At 43.5% G+C, this 20,747-nt stretch overlaps 1 protein-coding gene across 1 annotated transcript in view; it reads left to right on the top strand.

Moving 5' to 3' along the window:
- The first annotated feature begins 1,518 nt into the window (after positions 1-1,518).
- si:dkey-3d4.3 (kelch domain-containing protein 3) overlaps positions 1,519-20,747 on the top strand; it is a 34,490-nt gene continuing 15,261 nt past the window's right edge. The window contains exons 1-6 of the mRNA XM_063212995.1: positions 1,519-1,566; positions 13,400-13,589; positions 14,542-14,624; positions 15,947-16,025; positions 17,679-17,725; positions 20,467-20,584. Of these exons, the coding sequence (XP_063069065.1) occupies positions 13,412-13,589; positions 14,542-14,624; positions 15,947-16,025; positions 17,679-17,725; positions 20,467-20,584 (505 nt within the window). The 5' untranslated portion in view covers positions 1,519-1,566; positions 13,400-13,411. The remainder of the gene's footprint in view (positions 1,567-13,399; positions 13,590-14,541; positions 14,625-15,946; positions 16,026-17,678; positions 17,726-20,466; positions 20,585-20,747) is intronic.

Here is a 20,747-nt window from a genome sequence, read left to right as displayed (position 1 = left end):
GTTAATTGTTATGCTCTTGGTCAGACCAAGTCTCAAAGAGATTTGAACGTCGATGATAATCAGGCTATACCATCAGTACATATTACAGACATCTAGGAACACCTGAAAAACATTTTCTTTGCCAATTTATCAAGGTCACCACATGCCTTGCTTCTGTTGAAAACACACCATGGAGCGTACATATCAATTCAAGTTCTTCATTACAGGACAACCTCTTGAAATGGGAAATCTTTCAAGATAGAGATATCTCACTATAACCAAAGGCAGATGAAAATAAAGCTGTTTTTAAATTTCCCTTTAAAACATGATACTGTTGGGGCAGTTCTAATTTGAACCAGAAGCTGGTTGCAGTATTTGGCAACATAATTACTAAATGCCATATGAACCAGTGGAAGAGACTGTGAAGACCGATGGCATCTATTAGGATGACATTACTCTGGCACATCTGTCAATATATTTAGGACCTAAGCCATTAGTGACTTGTTGACTATGAGAAGAGTTTTAAACTTTAAACTTGTAGCCAGCTAGGGTAATGGCCGTAGAACTTGAGGAGAGATGTGCCAACCGTCTCTCACTCTTTCTCACCCAAAAGAACACTGGCATAGGCTATCCATGCAGATCCCTCCTGGTACACTGAGATTTCAAGGTGGCAATGGCATGAAAAAGCGTATAGGGAAAATATTTTTTTAAGTATTTTTTTTTTAAATACCAATGACTGTGATTTTAATAAACCAATGGATGTGATGGAGTGACCATTTGGGACCATTTGGGTTTGGCTGTCACACCAATGCTCTTCAGCATCACAGTCAGTAGGCTACACAGTCTATCCCAACAGGCAGGGCCGCTGGCAGCTTTGGCTGGGCTCAGAACAACGTCTGAAAGGCCCTCTCAACATGCACAACAAAACTGGGACTACTGACCCATTTCATAACTCTGAGTCTGGAATAAGATTCAGGTCCAATCACACCTGTAACCTGGTAATGCGGAAAGGGTTTGGTCTGGCAAGTCCACTCTCCACACAGTGAAATAGATCCTATTCCCACAGCAGAATTAGAACTGAGGAAGCATGACAGAAGGGCAGACTACATGTCTTCAAGCTATAAAAAGAAGTCCAATTGCTTACTAAACTCATGCAACTAAATGCAAAGCACACACGCATGGAACATAGAGTGCCCACACGAGCACGCGCAAGCGCGCGCACACACACACACACACACACACACACACACACACACACACACACACACACACACACACACACACACACACACACACACACACACACACACACACACACACACACACACACACACACACACACACACACTATGTCTTTTTTCTCAAACGATCCCAACCTATTCCACAGAGTCCCAGGCACTGGCCTACTTAGATGAGTGGTGCCAAGGGCAAATCCCCCGGAGATTGAGGAAGACACTGCAGAGTGAGAGAAGGAGGAGGATATTTCCTGGTTGTAAATTCCGAGAGGAAAAAACGCCCCTCCTTCCTTCACTCCACCATTCTTCTTCCCGCGAGCGGAATGAGCGCTTCGTGACAACACATGCCAAAGTAAGTGATAGTACCGTTATCTTTTACGCAGCTGAAATGCAACTTTCTTACAAATCGGTGTTTCTGAACAGTAAAGGGTAGGCCTATTGCTATTGCGTCAAGATAACTATTCGCGTTCTAAAAGGAGTGAGGGGTCTTCTTAGTTAGTTTCCTGTTGCCATTATTTTCACTGTTTGATCGTGTTGCCTTTCGAAATAGTTTAAGCGTTTGACGGAAATGTATAAGGACGAGCGCATTCTTAAGTCAAATAACATTTTGATACTTTTTAGGTTGTTCCCATGTAGCTTATATAGGCCTACGTGTTAATACTTTGTTGTCTATGAAGGAGCATATCGTAGCACTCCGATCAATAGCCAAGGCGTGCGTTTTACAATTAGGCTTATACAACATTGTTTTTCTAACTTCGTTCAGTATACCCTACACCAACCAGAGGAAGCTAAACAAAGTTATGTCCATCATACATCATTAAGCGCACCGTAGGCTATTGTGCAAGCGCTTTCTTGGGCAAACCAGCCGAATTGAAACTGCAGCATTCAACACGTTGCCATGATTTGTTTGGACTTGTCAGCCCCACCCCAACTATTTTTTTTGAGCAAAGTGATGCTATAGTTTGTACACCTAAACTTTTAATCTTTTTGTTGGAAACTTGAGATAAGTGTACGTTGGATATGGCCTATGCGCATTGTGCCGTTTCCTTCCTCTGCTTGTGGTCGGAAACCTCACGCAGTGCTGAATGCATTCAGTCTATTTTGACACCGGTGTACTGTCCCTTGAATGTTGCCGTTTAACCTGGCTGTCATGCAGTTTCTCTGTCAGACACATGTGTAAGCCAGAGGGTTACATAGATAGGTGAAGAACAAATCAAACAATCTGACTTACCTATTTTCTTTTCTTTGCTTGAGATTGCCTATCGGGCAGAGCCAAAACCTGTATGGACTTGCTGTACCAAATGCCAAGTGAGACTTCACTATGCCAGGGTCGTCTACTCTAACTTTGCCACAACCTATCTATGCATATAGATATATTTATTCTTTATTGTGTTGACTGCGATGTGTGTTTGTCTTGTGTGTCTTGTGCCACCACCAAAGCAAAATTTCCATTTCATGTAAGTTTAATGGACAATAAAGAAGTCTAAGTAAGTCTAAGAGAAGGCAAACTTTCTGACTGTCCGGACTCGTGCAAACGGTAACTGCATGTATGTAGTACAACTAATACATACGAACTACAACTGTCAGAGATGACAAAACACATTTTCCTATTCAGTTCCAGACCGGTGACAAATGTAGGAGCTTTAATGGCAGGGTGGTTTGGTTAGGTAACTAAAGAGGGAACAGTAGGCCAGCAGTGGAGAGCCGTTGAAGAGGGTGTCAAGTGGGAGCTGGCTGTGGTCTCGTGACAGCCTGAGAGTCATTAGTGGTAAACACTGTCATGACGACCACACTTGTCTTAGGCGCAGAGCAGGGCTTGGGTCTGGAGAGGGAAGCCTACTATAGTAAGAGGGAATGTGTCATTTTTGACACATGTATTGAGTTAAGGTAATTTAACACAAGGTGTGTGGAATATGACACAACATGTTTATTATTCAGTTAAAATGCTGTGTTTTATTAAATTGTACATTAATAATTCTTATCGTAAATATATTTTAAATTTACCATGTAGCCAAAAATTCTTCACAAACCAGGACTGTGGTTTGAATATGACACAAAAATAGTTTTTATTTCTTTGATTCCTTGTTCTTACTCTATTATTACCCCTTTCTTACACACATCTAACAATTGACAAAATATGTGTTGTCCCTGAGATCACACATTCAAATGTGTTGTCCCTGAGCACACACATGTTGTGTCATTTCTGACACAGTACTTTTTAGAGTGTACATCTCATTCTACTGTAGATGCTGTTCCTCATCCTAAACACGTGGTGGTTGTAGATGTGGTAGGCCACAGCACAGCAGCACTTCTTGTTGTTGTCGAGGGAAAAAATGACTAAACCAACCGACCAAACCAAAGTTACCCCGCATGACCTACCCAACAGATTATTGCTGGTCCACTATGTCAGGGATCCGAATAGGGCATTTTTTTTTTGTATTGGTGTTTTTATTATGAAATAATATTCATTATTTTGAACTGACTATAATCTTTGCAAAATGACAAGATAGAAGCACTTGGAGTAATATGATTGCAAGGAACAGTAGATCAACACATAGTGGAATGCACTGAATGTAAAGTTTGCAAAATACTGACAACAGTAATAACTGTTGTGGTAAATAATGATTCATGGTGGAAGGTGCCTGCATGGTCAAATGCTAGTGCTCTTGATTCTTTCCACAGCCCTTAATGACTATTTATACATAGCGGCGCTAGCTGTTGATTACATGTGTATTCCTCAGTGAACGAGAATGCTGGAAACTGTGATCTCTAGACCAGTGCTATTTGGCCAGATACGTAGAATGAGAAGCAGGGCTGGACTAGGCGAGGAATAGGGCCCGGGCCCCCCCATAATTAGCGGCACAGAACTGACTCACTGGTGGGCCCTGCACCATTGGGGCCCCTATTTTCAGATATTTTTTTTTTTTTTTATTTTTTTACATTTCTGAAAATAGGGGCCCAAAAGGGTACAGGGCCCACTGGGAAATGCCCGCTATGCCAGATGGCCAGTCCAGCCCTGATGAGAAGGGCATGCCTTATCATTGTGCACAGAGGCTCGCTCTGTTCATTTCGAGGAATCTCTTTGCTCCCCTCCCCTCCTCTCCACCTCCCCTCCTCTCCCATGCCATCCCCTCGCCACAGACATGTGACATGACATCACAGAGCAACTTGTTTGGTTGTCGCCAGGAGACCCAGCCAAAGCAGCTTGGGTTACACACATGGCTTTGCCTGGCACGCAACAAACACCAGAGCTCTCCTCTCCTCTCGGGCGAGGCTCGGCCTCTGGAGGCCCCCAGTGCTTATTTTAGTGAAAGCCGAAAGTGAAAGACCCACTTGGAAACTCCAACTCCCATTACACATGACAGCAAGCCACACTGCACACAACGAAATTGCATTCATGCCTCACCCGTGCAAAGGGGGCAGCCCCCAATGGCACCCAAAAGTGAGCAGTGCGACGGGTCGGTACCATGCTCAGGGTACCTCATTCATGGAGGAGGCTGGGGGAGAGCACTGGTTAGGTCGGGAGTCAAACCGGCAACCTTTGGGCTACAAGTCTGACGCCCTTACTACTTACCCATGACTTCTCATTTAGGAGTGAATAATGGGGATAGTACCAGAGAGAGTAGAGAGAGAGAGGTTCCATTGGCCCATTGTTTCCGGGTTCTATTATTGCAAGGGGGAGGGGGGAAATCCCCCTTTAGGCAGACCTAGGCAGACACGCTCCTTTAGGCAGACCGGAACCTGTTCATGTTAGGTGCCCATAGCAACCTATTACATTGGCATATCTCTATATACTTAAAGAATCTCTGATAGTACCCTAGCACTCGACCGCTGTAGAGGCCGTACACGCAGTCAGATGTCCATCTGTACTGTCCATCTCCTCTATAAATGCATGCTCGTATGTGCACACATGCAGAAATGCACACACACATGCACGCACACGCACACACACACACACACACACAAGCACGCACACACGCACGCACGCACGCACACACACACACACACACACAGAGATGTGACAAACATCTTTGTACCTTTGTAAATACCTCTCTCAAATCATGACTAAAACTCCATGGCCTTGATGAATGTCAGAATCCTTATCGGAATGATCAGTTGTAGTTTTATACTCATAGGATACAGGCAATTAGACCAGTGATTTTCAAACTGTGGGCCGGGGCGGGGCCAAATTATAATCATATTTTGGTGTGTGTTGCTATTGATTTATTTGAGTTTTATTCTTTATTGGGTCAGAGGTGGGCCCCGAACATTTGTGACAGTTACGAGTGGGCCCCAAGTTGGAAAAGGTTGGGAACCCCTGAATTAGACAGTTCCATCTATCTTATAATATGAGCATATAACACAGAGCATGATCACAGCATGCACCTGTAAATGATATCATGATGCCTATGCTCCCAGTGCTTGTTGTAGGAATCAAAACAGGGCCTTCAGATTCAGATTGAAATCAGATTCAATCCTTAGCATTGACAGACGAGATAGGCCTATGTCATACAGACTGCCAGCCATCCATTTATCTATATGTCCTTACATCTATGTAGTCTACACTGTAAAAGATTGTCGTGATTTCACATTAGAATTCTACATCAAGAAGATGTATATACCAGTTTACTATTCACTGCTGTAATGTGCAATGCATTGTGGGATATCATATAGAGTACAACTCACAATTGTAAATGTACAGCAGCACATAGTACTTTATACAACATACTGTTGTAAAGATCTGTTTTGTCAGGGCTGCTGTCCTAATGCAAATGTATGCAAAGCCACATGCAGAAATTATGGAGCTCAGGTCACATTCTGATTGGATGCTTTTAAAACATGCATACAGGCCTGATAGAGGTGGAGAGGATTTGAACTGATTTGAACTCTTCAATCGCACACACCTGGTCATGAGCAAGGAGGTAGACATAGGAGGGTTTACAGACATCATCGGAGCGTAGTACGGAATGATAGCAAGGGGAGTCCGATTTTCTTCTTCCATGGTCAAATTGGAAGCATGGTAAAGTGTGGAACAGGTCATAGGATACAATAGTGAATGTTTGTCACCTGTCCTTAATTATCCCCCGCAATTAATGCTGACCGACAGCTGCAGTAAATTTGGCCACAAACTGAGCACTGACAACCGGATATCCTCTTTCGACCAAATTTGTGGAGTACAAATTTTGTCCATCATGGCATCGCACACACTGACCATGTGCACCATGTCATTAGGCATAAATGTATTAGTTCTATGGCATTAAAGCAACAACCTCATACTACGAAGCCAATTGGTGCCAATTTGGATTGGAGCCAATTTTGGTCCCCTAGGGGAAATTCTTTCTCTGCATTTATCCCATTTGGGTTAGTGAATCACATTGAAGTACACACACTAGAAGGAGCAGTGGGCTGCCTGCTGAGTGGCGCCCGGGGAGCTGTGTGGGGGTTAGGTGCCTTGCTCAAGGGCACTTCAGCTGCGGTCCGGTTGGGCATTGAACCGGGAACCCTTGGGTTGCCAACCCAGTGCTCTAACCACTGAGCCACGACTGCCCCCAACTACTACACTGTGGCCAATGCATTTTCCATTGAGTGATACTGCTTATCCAATCTACCTTCTTTGGTCATGAGCCAGCTGATTGTAAATGACGTCCAGGTGCGCTAATTTCAGCTCAGTGCAATTCAAAACGGGCTTCTCTCTGCTAAAAGGGCATGGGAGAGGCCAATGATGGTTTGTCCATTTATACAGACGATGGGCAGGTCATAGAGCATAAACAATGCTCAGGTGTGGCAGCCCCCCCTGTGGTTCAATTTGGCTTTTTGATGGCTTCGGCAACAGAATATATCTCAAAATCCCATGGGAAGGAATGGAATCAGAGGTCCAGGACCATTATTTTCAAAGGCTGTATGTTGTGAAGTTTCCAGTGTTTGCGTTGGAAGAACGCAACAATTAGCTGGCAACTTGTTGCTAGCAATTTGGTGTAATTTTACAGCAATTAGCTGGCAACTTTTTTATTGCCAGCAATTTGCTTTAATTTTACTTCAATTAGCTGGCAACTTTTCACCAGCAATTTGCTTTAATTTCACAACAATGAGCTGGCAACTGTTTTGCCAGCAAATTTGTTGTAATTTTACAACAATTAGGTGGTAACTTTTCACCAGCAATTCAACTCAACTTCACCTTACTGGTGCAATGTGCAATTAATGAAGATTGGCCACCAGGCTGGCCCACTTGAGCCATGAAACTTCCCACACATTAAAAGGACAGGTGTTTCAGTTATTTTGTCCAACCACTGTGTAGACAATTCCACATATATATATGGAATGTTTACTTATAAACATGGATCAGAATGAAAACTTTTTTGAACTGAAGTTTTGATATGTACAAGGGCCAAAACCAATCCATTTAAGAATATCCTTATACTTTTTTAAACACTATCTTAGAAGGAGCCCAGTCTGTTTTTAAACAGTTTTTAAACTGTAGTTCTAGAGCAGGAGCATCAATGATTGGAACATTCTAGGAACTTGTTAGCTTTTTGATACAGATCTCTCTTGTTACTCTGTTGTCACACTCTATACCTAACCAATCTGTCAATTAGTGCCTTGCCTCACTTTATTACTAATCACTTTCATGCCGTGATTCAATGATTGCCAGCACCTGCCCAATGCCTGATTACTCTGGTCACATGGTTCACTTGCTCCACTATATAAACCTGGACTGTCACACTGCTTTGGTTGCTTGTCTGAATGGCACAGCATAGCGCCTGACTCACTGGCGCTCACTGGTACTGGCAATCAATTGATTAGCCGACTAGATGAGTGGTTGGTTTGTTGACAAGGTGGCTGACAGCATAGTGCCAGTTGACCAGCTAGCTGCCTGGCAGGTTGACTGACAGCCTGTCCGCCTGGTCAGTTGACTGGCTTGCTGCCTTGCTTGTTGACTGGCTGGTTGACTGGCCGGCTGCCAGTCAACCAGCCAGTGAATCGGACAGGCAGCTGGCCAGTCAACCAGCCAGTCTGTCAAGGCCAGTTGGCTACCTGGCCGGTTAACTGGTTGGCTGCCTGACAAGTTAACTGGTTGGGTTGTTTCATGTCTTGAGAGCCATCTTGTAGCATAGCATGTTTTATGGTGTTTCCTGCATAATATTAAATTTAGACCACTTGATTGGTTTGACAAATACATTTCCATACAGTCCTTATTGTGACTGTTTTTGAATTCCCCTTTGAGATGACTTGATAAATGAAAGTCCTCTTGAGGAAACTATCACTGTGACTGTGACAAGACTATGCTGAGTGATTTATTATTTGTGCCACACCCTTGCAAGGCTGAACTTGTAGAAGTATGCTTAGAGCAGAGTGGCATTATGGTACCATGATATCTCAGTCATGGTGGTGGATGAGGACGATTGTTGAAGGCATCTCAGACATGGAGGCGGGCAGTGGGGGTGGAGGCGGGAGGAGGCGGGCGGATGAGGGGGCAGGACATGTGCCATGGTCAGAGTAGTTTTGAAAACGGAACAGTGTTGTAATTTTAAACGACTTGCTGGCAACTGTTTTTTTTTCTGCAATTTGTTGTAAATTTAAAACAATTTGCTGGCAATTATTCCCCATCAATTAGCTGTAAATTTCAGTTTGAAATCTTTTACAGTGTACCTGTGAATAATGCCATCCCTCTTTCTTTGGTCGAAACCTACTAACCCCAACTCCGATGAAGTTGGGACGTTTGGTAAACAGTGAATAAAATCAAAATGCTATCATTTTCAAAACACTCAATCTCATTAGATGGAGAATAGTGAAAAGACAACATATTAAGTGTTAAAACCGAGAAAAAATGTTGTTTTGGGGGACATATGTACTCATTTCTAATTTGAGAAATCCAACACGTCTCAAAAGAGTTGGGACGGGGACAATAAATGGCAGCAAATGTCGAGGAAGACTAAAAACAAAACATAAGACAACACTTAACAGTTAAATACATTAACCGATGAGATGATTTTATATAAAAAACAGTGTTAATTCCTATCTTGGACATGATTTCACCAGCTTAAATGGTGGGTGTATTCCTTGTCATGTTTTGCAATGTTTTCCTTTCTGTAGTGCTTACAGTGTGACAGGTCTTGACCAAAAACCCACCATTTTATCACATGCTGGTCCTTATGATGGAGCCAAACTGTTAAAACATAGTAGAGAATGCAATTTGACCTTACTATGTGGCAGTAATCGAAGATCTCCCTTCAAAATATAATGCATGAGTGGCTTTTCATGCTGTTTAAAACCCATTTATACCATTCAGCACTGTATTTAACTCTACAGATGAGTGAGAACATCTTAACCAATGCACTACTGCATCCGCATGCCATCATGGAGGCTGACTTTTGAAGCTAGCACTAACACAAGTTGGATGGTCCATTTTCACTGTAGCACAGGATGTGCAATGCTCTATTATTGTCAAAAAGAATGGACTTCTACAACTTCTGCTGACTTCTGTAAGCAAAGGACAGTTTCCCATGTCTTCTGGGTCTATTTCAAGTGAGCTCAGGTGCTTAGGAGAATGTTAAACCCCTGTGTCATTTTCATGCATTAAGCATTCTTAATATGGTCAATTTTCAATAGCTCTAGCACTCCAGGAATTAGAGTGAGACTACAGCCAATATATATTTCATGATGTCATGAACCTATACAATGATTTTATTAACAAAAATATGTCTTATATACACTCAATCGTGGTAAATCAAAGGGAATTCAAAAATGTATGTAATAACTATGGTAATTATTCCCTTTGCATCTTTAATTCTGAGTGACTCAGCCTCTCTGTGATGATCTTATACCTGGACACCTATATTGTCCGTCAGTACAATTCATTTTGAAATGTTCCTCTTTGTTGTTTTATCTTATTTGGATGTTTACTAAATTTCACTGATCCCCGTCCCAACTCTTTTGACACGTGCTGGATTTATCAAATTAGAAATGAGTACATATGTCCCCCAAAACAATATTTTTTCTCGGTTTTAACACTTAATATGTTGTCTTTTCACTATTCTCCATCTAATGAATAGATTGAATGTTTTGAAAATGATAGCATTTTGATTTTATTCACTGTTTACCAAACGTCCCAACTTCATCGGAGTTGGGGTTTGTAATAGCAATGAAGTCATGTGACTGACGGTAGAGGTTTGGCAATGAGTTTTGACAAGTAGGCTATACCCATCTTATCCAGTCTCTCTGCTGCCCAGTAAATAGATCCAGAGTTTACTGGGCATTCTAGAGCACTGAGACTTCTGGAATTCTAATTGCATGCTCCTTAGAATGTTTCCATTACATCAACAAGTTCAAAAGAAATTACCAACTGCATTTTTATTATTTACATGTGATTAGTCCTGACCCCAAACAAGTAAGTTAACTATTTTGTAATTAATACATTTTAAAACATGACAGTGCCAAATGTGTATTAGCCTTGTCTTACTTGTGAACAGGGCTCTAAATTAACTTTTTTCATGACCAGCTAAAATGGCTAGTAGATGTTAATCTTAGCCTACTAGCCAAACACACACTCACTAATGGGTCAAAGTGGCAAGTAATTTGGTCTTTTTTACCAGCCAAACTGAAATTTCACCAGCATTTGGCCGGTTGGCTGGTGTTAATTTAGAGCCCTGCTTGTGAATATATATATACGTATATATATATTTTAAAACCCTTTGTTTTATTATGTTGCTATATAGTCTATTTTGAAGAATGCTGTTGTTGTAGTCACTTGATATTAGGCTACAGTTCAGTTGGGATTGGTCGGCATGGACTATATGAGCTATCAGGTCTCTAAATTAGCACCAGCCAACCAGCCAAATGCTGGTTGCATTTCAGTTTGGCGGGTAGATAAGACAAACTTACTGGCCACTTTGACCCATTGGTGAGTGTATGTTTGGTCAGTAAGATTAACATCTAGTAGCGATTTTGGCCGGTGACGAAAAAAGTTAATTTAGAGCACTGGGAGCTATGAATAGGGGGACAACAATTAGACTCGTTAATCAGAAAAGATTTGAGGGGAAGTTTTTAAACAATAGCCCTGCTGGCGTGGTCCAGGGTAAGGGTGACAGAGTAGGCCTACATAGCCTGGATAAGTTACAGAATAGGTGGAGGTTGTTGTGTAATGCCATTTGGAGAAGAGAGGACTCTGGGCCCAAATACACTCCAGAAGATGTTAAAGGGACACTGTGTGAGATTTTTAGTTGTTTATTTCCAGAATTCATGCTGCCCATTCACTAATGTTACCTTTTTCATGAATACTTAACACCACCATCAAACTCAAAGTTTTCATTATGACTGAAAAAATTGAATCGTAGAAATACATTTGCAATATAATTAAGTTATATTCAGGGGACCTAGAGAAGGTTGGGTCTGTTTCAAGGCTGGCTGCCTTCAAAATAGGCCTGAAGGGCTGGGAGAAATCCTGGTTTGTGCTCATAGTATGGCCCTTTGAAGTGGCCCCTCGGAGGAAAAAGGTTCCCCACCCCTGACTTAAACACAGATCACAGGCATGGAGCTTAAAGTCAGGCAAGAGAGAGTCGAGTACATTTGCTATTGGACTCAACACTTTGGCAGCCATGGCTCAGTGGTTAGAGCGCTGGCCTTTAGATCAAAGGGTTGCAGGTTCAAATCCCACCCTTACCAGCACCTTCATCCATGGCTGAAGTGCCCTTGAGCAAGGCGGCACCTAACCCCACATAGCTCCAGGGACTGTAACCAATACTCTGAACCTAATAAGTCTAAGTCGCTTTGGATACAAGTGTCAGCTAAGTGTAGTACAGTTTGTATTATGTAATACTCTAATGTAACTTTTCAACAGATGATTTGATATCATACATTCAGGCATAGAGTTACTCTCAACTCTACTCCCTACCGTCTCTTGCAAATGTTGGCTGAAATGTAACTGATACATCATGTTGCGCAATGCAATGCACTGTAAACAATGGAAACTTTCAGAGAGCGCTAGAATTACAGTCAGTTACCATTGTGGAATTTTCCAAAGAACGGTACAACTCTAAACACCCTTTTTTCATATTCACCATGGTAATTGGGTGAACTTTCAAACTGAAAAGATAGCTTTAAACTATGTCCAACCTACAGTTCATGATAAACATAAAACAAAAGCCATTTACATCCATCAGAGAGATGAAAGGTTTACGACTGTACATGACAGTGTATGTATGTATGTATGTGTGTGTGTGTGTGTGTGTGTGTGTGTGTGTGTGTGTGTGTGTGTGTGTGTGTGTGTGTGTGTGTGTGTGTGTGTGTGTGTGTGTGTGTGTGTGTGTGTGTGTGTGTGTGTGTGTGTGTGTGCGTGCACGTGTTTATTGTGTATCCTATCTGTCTGATTAATCCCCACACCTTCACTATAAGTATGCCTATACATGGGTTCTGAATGTTTGTAAACACAATGTTATGAGGAGGGGCAAGACACTGGCAGCCAACCACGTCGCGCTATTTTTTTGACCGACAGCAGTTTGCAACAATCAGAGGTTGAGTTGTGCGCAGATAGCTTCGGGCAGTCAGGTTATAAACAAAATTTGGAACCCATGTATAAGTTAGATAAGCAGAGGAGTAAATGCAGCACACATAGCATCCACCGTCTCCCATTAGAGGGAAACAATAAGGCAGAGAGAGAGCACGATGCCACTCCCATGCTCCCCGCTGTGCCAGGTTATTCCCAGGATACTGTATAGCCAGTGCACAGCAGCCCTCTGGACACCCCAATAATGACAGCAGGCAGACAGTAAAATGTAAAATGTTAAAGGTACACTGTGCAGGAAATGGGGTACTGCAACTATGCTGATCATTGAATTTGATCTTTATATGAAAGTTTACTGAGTAATAAACAAATATTTTCTAGTATGGTCCAAGTACTGTCATTTTTGCAGCTAAAAATGGCTTATTTTGGAAATGGACTATGGAGAAGATCCCCCTTTTCATGTATGAAAAGTGCAATTTTTCCAGTCATAATGATTACATAGAATTTGATGGTGGTGGTAAGTATTCATGAAAAAGGTAACATTAGTGAATGGGCAACATGAATTCTGAAAATAAACAACTAAAAATCTCACACAGTGTCCCTTTAGATACAAACAAACAAACACATAAACAAACAAACAAACGATCCCCTTGTCTTGTTCTTCTCTTCTCCCCTGTGCTCCATGCAGGTTGTCCCCAGGATGACTAATAGATCCAACAGCAGCAGGGCTGCACTGTGGACTCCGATCCCCCAGGGGGCCCCGGGGGCGACGCCCTGCAACCGCTTCCAGCACGCCTGCTGTGCCCACCGGGGAGAGGTGTACATGCTGGGGGGGCGCGACAAGATGGTCATCAGGGACTTCTGGAAGTACAGCGTGGGTGAGTCAGCCTGATACTTAACCCCTTAGCGCAGCACTATGGCTCTCTGTAATGGCATAGCAATGTTGATATGATGTAGTTAAGTATTTTCAGCAAGTGAATAGGGTCGCCGGCGACCCCTGCTGCAGTAAGAGACTACGGAAGACAAATCTGCGTCTCATTATTTATTTATATTACCACCATGTCCAAAAAGCAAACGCGCTTCGGCTATGAAGCCTTGATCGCCGAAACGCGTTTGTAAAGCAAATACATTTTATCGCTCACCCAAAGACTTTTGTTTTTTCCAAGAAGTTGAGCGCGTCCTTTGCCTAAACTTGAGTTGGCCTAATAGCCTAGTGATCATCCATGTGAGTGTGTGTGGTGTGTTTGGGGTCATCATGATGATTACAATACGTGTGTGTGAGTGTGTGTGTGTGTGTTAATGCACGTGCGTGTGCTCGTGTGTGGATATGGGTGCATATTCATGATTAAATAGTCTTACGTAATACGTACAGTGTGCTTATACCTGTAATAGTGTCTGTGGTTGGCGTGTGTGTGGTTGGGGTGTGTGTGTGTGTGTGTGTGTGTGTGTGTTTGGGGTTGTTGTAATCACGTACAGTATCTCGGTGACTCATAGTCAAGTGTGCATACTTGTAATGACTGTGTGTGCGTACGTGTGCGCACGTGTGTGCGTGCGTGCGTGCGTGCGTGCGTGTGTGCCCTGCACACACAGGGAATGTGTGGATGACCAATCCTGCTAACATTTGCATGTGTGTATTTATTTCAACAGCTTTGTGGTCATAGGTAAATGACACATGGTATGTGTGTGTGTGTGTGTGTGTGTGTGTGTGTGTGTGTGTGTGTGTGTGTGTGTGTGTGTGTGTGTGTGTGTGTGTGTGTGTGTGTGTGTGTGTGTGTGTGTGTGTGTGTGTGTGTGTGTGTACGTGTGTGTGTGCGTGTGTGTGCTCCACAGTTCGTAATGAGTGGACAGAGCTGGACTGCAGTAGTGAATGGGCCCCTGAGGAATTGGAGGGACACAGCATGGTTTCATATCAGGTCAGGCAGTGTGTGTGTGTGTGTGTGTGTGTGTGTGTGTGTGTGTGTGTGTGTGTGTGTGTGTGTGTGTGTGTGTGTGTGAGAGTGCGTGTGTGTGTGTGTGTCTGTTTGTTTGTGTGCTTGTGTGTGTGTGTGTGTGTGTGTGTGTGTGTGTGTGTGTGTGTGTGTGTGTGTGTGTGTGTGTGTGTGTGTGTGTGTGTGAATGAGTGTGTGTGTGTGAGTGAGTGTGTGTGCACGACGTGTGTGTGTGTGTGTGTGTGTGTGTGTGTGTGTGTGTGTGTGTGTGTGTGTGTGTGTGTGTGTGTGCGTGCGTGCGTGCGTGCGTGCGCGTGTGCGTGTGCACGTCTGAGGGGTCATAAATCAGATGACGCCCGTGTCATGTGCCGTGATTCAAGCACCATACACTCACATCATAAAACAATTTTACACCATAAACCAATTCTTATGACAAACAACTTGATTGAGTAGAGATACCGAGTCTATCTCAATGGATATTAAAGGGGACTTGGAGTTTGTGTCACAAGTGCCCGCCATGGTCAGGGCCGCTGACAGCTTTTGCTGGGCCCGGGAAAAAGTTATCTGAAAGGGCCTCCTACCCAATACATACAATGTAATGGGGACCCAATTCTGGGCCCCCTATCTCCCTGGGCCCAGGACAACATACCCCTTTGTCCCCCTCTGTCGGCAGCCCTGGCCATGGCAACCCACTATACAGATGTTCATCACACAATTGAAAGCAGATTCATTCATTCATTCATTTTCTTGTCATGATCTACAGTTGATGTCTTCCAAAAACCTGTTTATTGGCTGTAATCAGTTAATTGTCCTTATGAAAGTGCGCTCTATCAATAGGCATACTCCATAGGCAAGGCAAGGCAAGGCAAGGCAAGTTTATTTGTAGCGCATTTCATAACAATCAATGTGCTTCACAAAATTAACAAATGCAAAATAGAAAGGAAACATGGAAGAAAGAAGGAAATAAATTAGAGTCAAAGAATATTTAAAACATTAAGATAAAAAAATAATAATAATAAAATAAAAAATAAAATAAGCATAAAAATAAATAAATAAATAAATACTATACTCCATAGGTGCCAGAAAGGGAAATGCAGTGGTGCATTTGCATCCCCTGTGCATCTGGGCTCCCTAAATGAGGCTTTCTCAACTTACTGTAGACAAATGGAGTGGAGTGCAGCAGCAGTAACACAATAAAGAATGAAGAAAAAAAAATGCACCACCACTTTAAAACTTGTTCCAGCGCCCTTGGTCTACTCCTGTTATCAATACTGCTTCTGTGTTTTTGTCCATCTCTCTGATTGCAGGGCATCCTGTACATATTTGGAGGCCTAATCGACTCAGCCTACACGGACTGGAAGATCCCACTGTGGCTGTTTGACACGGGTAAGGCTGAAAGGCTCACACCGCACACGCACCCGCACCCGCACCCGCACCCGCACCCGCACCCGCACCCGCACCCGCTCCCGCAATGGACACTTTGCATGTCATGACGGTACACATACTGTAAACGGGGCAAAACTCACTGACTGAAAGGTGTAAGTGATGCCCGCACATCCAGTAAAACAGGTGATGGATCAAACAAATGTGCGTAAGGTGCTGTTTCCACGTAGCTGGATATTTTTTATATGTGGATATTTTTTTCTTCTGGTTGCATTGGTTTTGCATTGGTTTTGGCCTTCCGTTTCCACGTAGCAGATATTTAAAATCCAGGTATAAAAAGCAGGAGAAAAAAATATCCTATTTAGGGGCCTGAAACGCATTTGTTACAATGGAGGATTTATTTTTATCCACATGTTGCGTTTACACCTAAACAGGAGAAAAAAATACCCTGCTAAAAAAATATCCTGCTACGTGGAAACAGCACCTAAATGAAGAAAGAAAAATCTGCACACTGTTGCTGCTCACCGATTTATTCAACACAACGTTTCGACTCACACCTGACGAAGACCGCCCGACCGCCTGAGGTCGAAACGTTGTGTTCAATAAATCGGTGAGCAGCAACAGTGTGCAGATTTTTCTTTCTTCTTTTAAGGCCGGCCGCACACTGGCTCCGACAGCACTGCGGCGCACTTTTGCTTCCGACAGAATTCGGACCCCCAAACCCAATTTCACACAAACATTGCATTGATAGTCAATGGGCGGCGCCGACAAAATAGAACTTGTCTCTAATTGCTATCCGACATCGGCAAATGTCCGCAGACATCGGCGCCAGTGTGCGTGGTTCTTTTGAAAACAATGGGATCGAATTTTAGCTGAGCAGTGCTCAGCACTTTGTCGGAGCCGGTGTGCGGAAGCCCTAAGGCTGAGAGGCGCTCCGCAGCCGCAGCCGCGACGGACACTTTGCATGTCACGGTACACATGCTGTAAACGGGGTAAAACTCACAATGACCTTGACTGTTTATAGTTGCTGCCGGGAAACTACCTTGTAATCTTTTCTTTACCACAACTTAAGTCAGACGTTTCAGAGAAGAGACACATGGTGTTTTGGACGGCAGGCTGGGTGCTTATAAGCACCATAAAATGATCATTTCCTATCAAAGTCAGTGGTGTAGTCTACGTAGAACGCGGGTATATGGAGTATACCCACTTCTACATTTCAGGGATTTCAGTATACCCACTTAAAATTGATTGATCCATTGTTTTGAATAGCACAAATATATACAGTAAACCCACTTCAAAAAATGCTCAAATATACAGTATCCCCACCATAAAAAAGCAGACTACACCACTGATCAAAGTATACGTTGATACAGAACTGCCATTCTGAATTCTTTCTTTCATTGTTGACCAGAAGAGGTGTTATGAGGCCTGTGAAGCGTTGCACTGATAACTGACTGACTGACTCTGTGTTTGTGTGTGTGTGTGTGTGTGTGTGTGTGTGTGTGTGTGTGTGTGTGTGTGTGTGTGTGTGTGTGTGTGTGTGTGTGTGCGTGCGCGCGCGCGCGTGCGTGCGTGCGTGCGTGCGTGCGTGCGCGCGCGTGCGTGCGCGCTCGCGTGCGTGCGTGTGTGTGTGTGCGTGCGTGTGTGTGTTTTCAGAGAAGGAGGTGTGGCGCTATTCCCAAGGCCAGAGTCGACCCTCTCAGGTGAGAGAGACATTCTTTACATACCAATAAAATGATGGGGGGGCAGGGCACTCGTGACAAATGCACACGCACGCACACACACACACACACACACACACACACACACACACACACACACACACACACACACACACACACACACACTCACACACACACACACACACACACACACTCACACACACACACACACACACACACACACACACACACACACACACACACACACACACACACACACACACACACACACACACACACACACACACACACCATGTGTCGTTTACCTATGACCACAAAGCTGTTGAAATAAACACACACATGCAAATGTTTGCAGGGCTGGTCATCCACACATCCCTGTGTTTGCAGGGCACACACCTGCACACACCTGTGACCTCTGACAGCCAATCACAATAGAGTTTGTTTAAGGTCATTTCACCATAGCCACGTGCTAACAACCGCCCACAGAGAATGATGAAATGCCATTAAGGATGAATATATCACTTGGAGATTCCTGTGTGTTTGTGTGTGTGTGTGTGTGTGTGTGTGTGTGTGTGTGTGTGTGTGTGTGTGTGTGTGTGTGTGTGTGTGTGTGTGTGTGTGTGTGTGTGTCTGTGTGTGTGTGTGTGTGTGTGTGTGTGTGTGTGTGTGTGTGTGTGTGTGTGTGTGTGTGTGTGTTTGTGTGTGTGTGTGATGTGTGAAAGAGGGTTGGTGTGTGTGTCTGTCAAGAAAGAAAGACAAGTAAAGATTGTGTAGGAGTTTGCATGCAAGTTGCACAACACAATAGATGTACAGTATGCATACATCGTTGTGCTTTCCTATATTCTCTTGTTTCCTTGCTTTTATTTTTATTATCCTTTCAATTTTTAAAAAACTTTTTTCTTATGTCACCTGCTCCCTTTTTATTATGTTTTTTTTTTTTCCTGATGCACATGGAACTGTACTGTCTATGGATGTACTGAAGAGTATATTATGTGCTCCATAGACACAGAAGCAAAGAGTGGAACTCGCACACCAGTAGCCGATGCAGTAATTGATTTATTGCTTTACATATGTACAAGTGATCAAGGTGCCACCCAAAAGTGCAAAACGTTTCCTCAGAGAGGAAGGTCTGGTGACCGAAAACGTTTTGCACTTTTGGGTGGCACCTCGATCACTTGTACATATGTTAAGCAATAAATCAATTACTGCATCGGCTACTGGTGTGCGAGTTCTACTCTTTGCGTCTGTGGAATATCGCTTTGGAACCAACGCACCCACAAGGACTGGAGTTACTGGCGCGACACTCCTCTGTCTTTTGTCATGTGCTCTATAGAGAAATATCCCACACACAGTGGCTACGTTAACATGGGACATTCAATTCCGAAATAATTCACTTTAATTCTGAATAAGGCTTTGAAAACGCCTTGTAAACACGACACAATTTGGAAATAGATGAAAGATCCAAGTAAACTATTTCATTTATTTCAATTATTAATCCGGAATTAGAAACGTCCTGCATTTTTATTGCACAACAATGACATTCAGACCTTCTGAGAAAACTCATCTGAAGAAAGGCTGCTCACCTGAAGAAGGCCTGAACCACTGAAATGCTGAGCAATAGTCAGAGCTGGACCGGCCATGTGGCATAGCAGGCATTTCCCAGTGGTCCTTGCACCCTTGTGGGCCCCTATTTTCAGAAATGTCAAAAAAAGATATATATATTTTTTACATTTCTGAAAATAGGGGCCCACGAGGATGCGAGGCCCACCGGTGTGCCAGTTCTGCACCGCTAATTATGAGGGTCCCCTTTCAGCCAAAAGTGCCCGGGCCCTAGTTCTCCCCCAGTCCAGCCCTGTCAATAGTCTAGTAATGCAAGTGTAGTGGACGGTGTGCGGGATGTTTGTCTACTACTTTGAACCACAACCTTGCTTACATCCAAAGCGCCTGTTCACATTGTGGTGTGCAAATATCACCCTATGGGGAACTATGACAGTTGAAAAAGGTAGGTCTGCACACTGCCGATAAGCTCCAAAAATAAACTATTATTTAAAATGCAACGTTTCGATCACCCTGGATCTTCATCAGGCATATGCAGATATGCCTGATGAAGATCCAGGGTGATCGAAACTTCGCTTTTTAAATAATAAAGTTTATTTTTGGAGCTTATCGGCAGTGTGGGGACCTACCTTTTTCAACTGTCTGACTTTTTGTCTGGCACCTGCAACAAGTGTTTTTGGATGTGCTCACCCTACCCAAAACTACGAACTATGACATGCGCTCTGTAAACTAACGTACACTGTCCTTGTTCATCCACTTCTAGAGGATAAAGCAGTTGTACAGGTCTTCTATCAAATATCACCCTATGGGGAACTATGACATGTGCTCTGTAAATTAACGTGTTTGTCCTTGGCTCGCCTTGCAGCTGGTGCCTCTGAACAGGAAGGGTCACAGTGCGGTGGCAGAGATCCTTTAAGTATAGAGATATGCCAATGTAATAGGTTGCTATGGGCACCTAACATGACCAGGTTCCGGTCTGCCTAAAGGGGCGTGTCATAATACTCCTAGCATTGAATAGAACAGTCCTTAGGTCTGCCTAGGTCTGCCTAAAGGGCAATAATAGAACCCGGAAGCAATGGGCCAATGGAACCTCTCTCTCTCTACTCTCTCTGGCACTGGTCTTGTACGGGGGATACATCGACATGAGAGGGAACTATGACAGATTATCTCACTCTCATATACGATTCTCTGGTCTTGCCTTGCAGCCAGTGCCGCTGAACAGGAAGGGTCACAGCGCGGTGGTGCTGGGCAGGGCGATGTACCTGTACGGGGGATACATCGACATGAGGGGCTCCTCACAGGAACTCTGGAAGTACCAGTTTGGTAAGACTCAAAGACGCACATTCACACTGTTGTTTTTTTACCTCATTTTTCGGTCGCGTTGGTTTGTCCGTCTGTCTGTTTGTCTATCTGTCTGTCTGTCAGCAGCATAACTCAAAGTTGTTGGTAATGACCCAAGGAACAAGTTATTCAATTCTGGTGGTGA

Source organism: Engraulis encrasicolus, chromosome 13 (genome assembly GCF_034702125.1).
Source record: "Engraulis encrasicolus isolate BLACKSEA-1 chromosome 13, IST_EnEncr_1.0, whole genome shotgun sequence".
NCBI lineage: Eukaryota > Metazoa > Chordata > Actinopteri > Clupeiformes > Engraulidae > Engraulis > Engraulis encrasicolus.
This window is presented reverse-complemented; position numbering and strand designations above follow the sequence as displayed.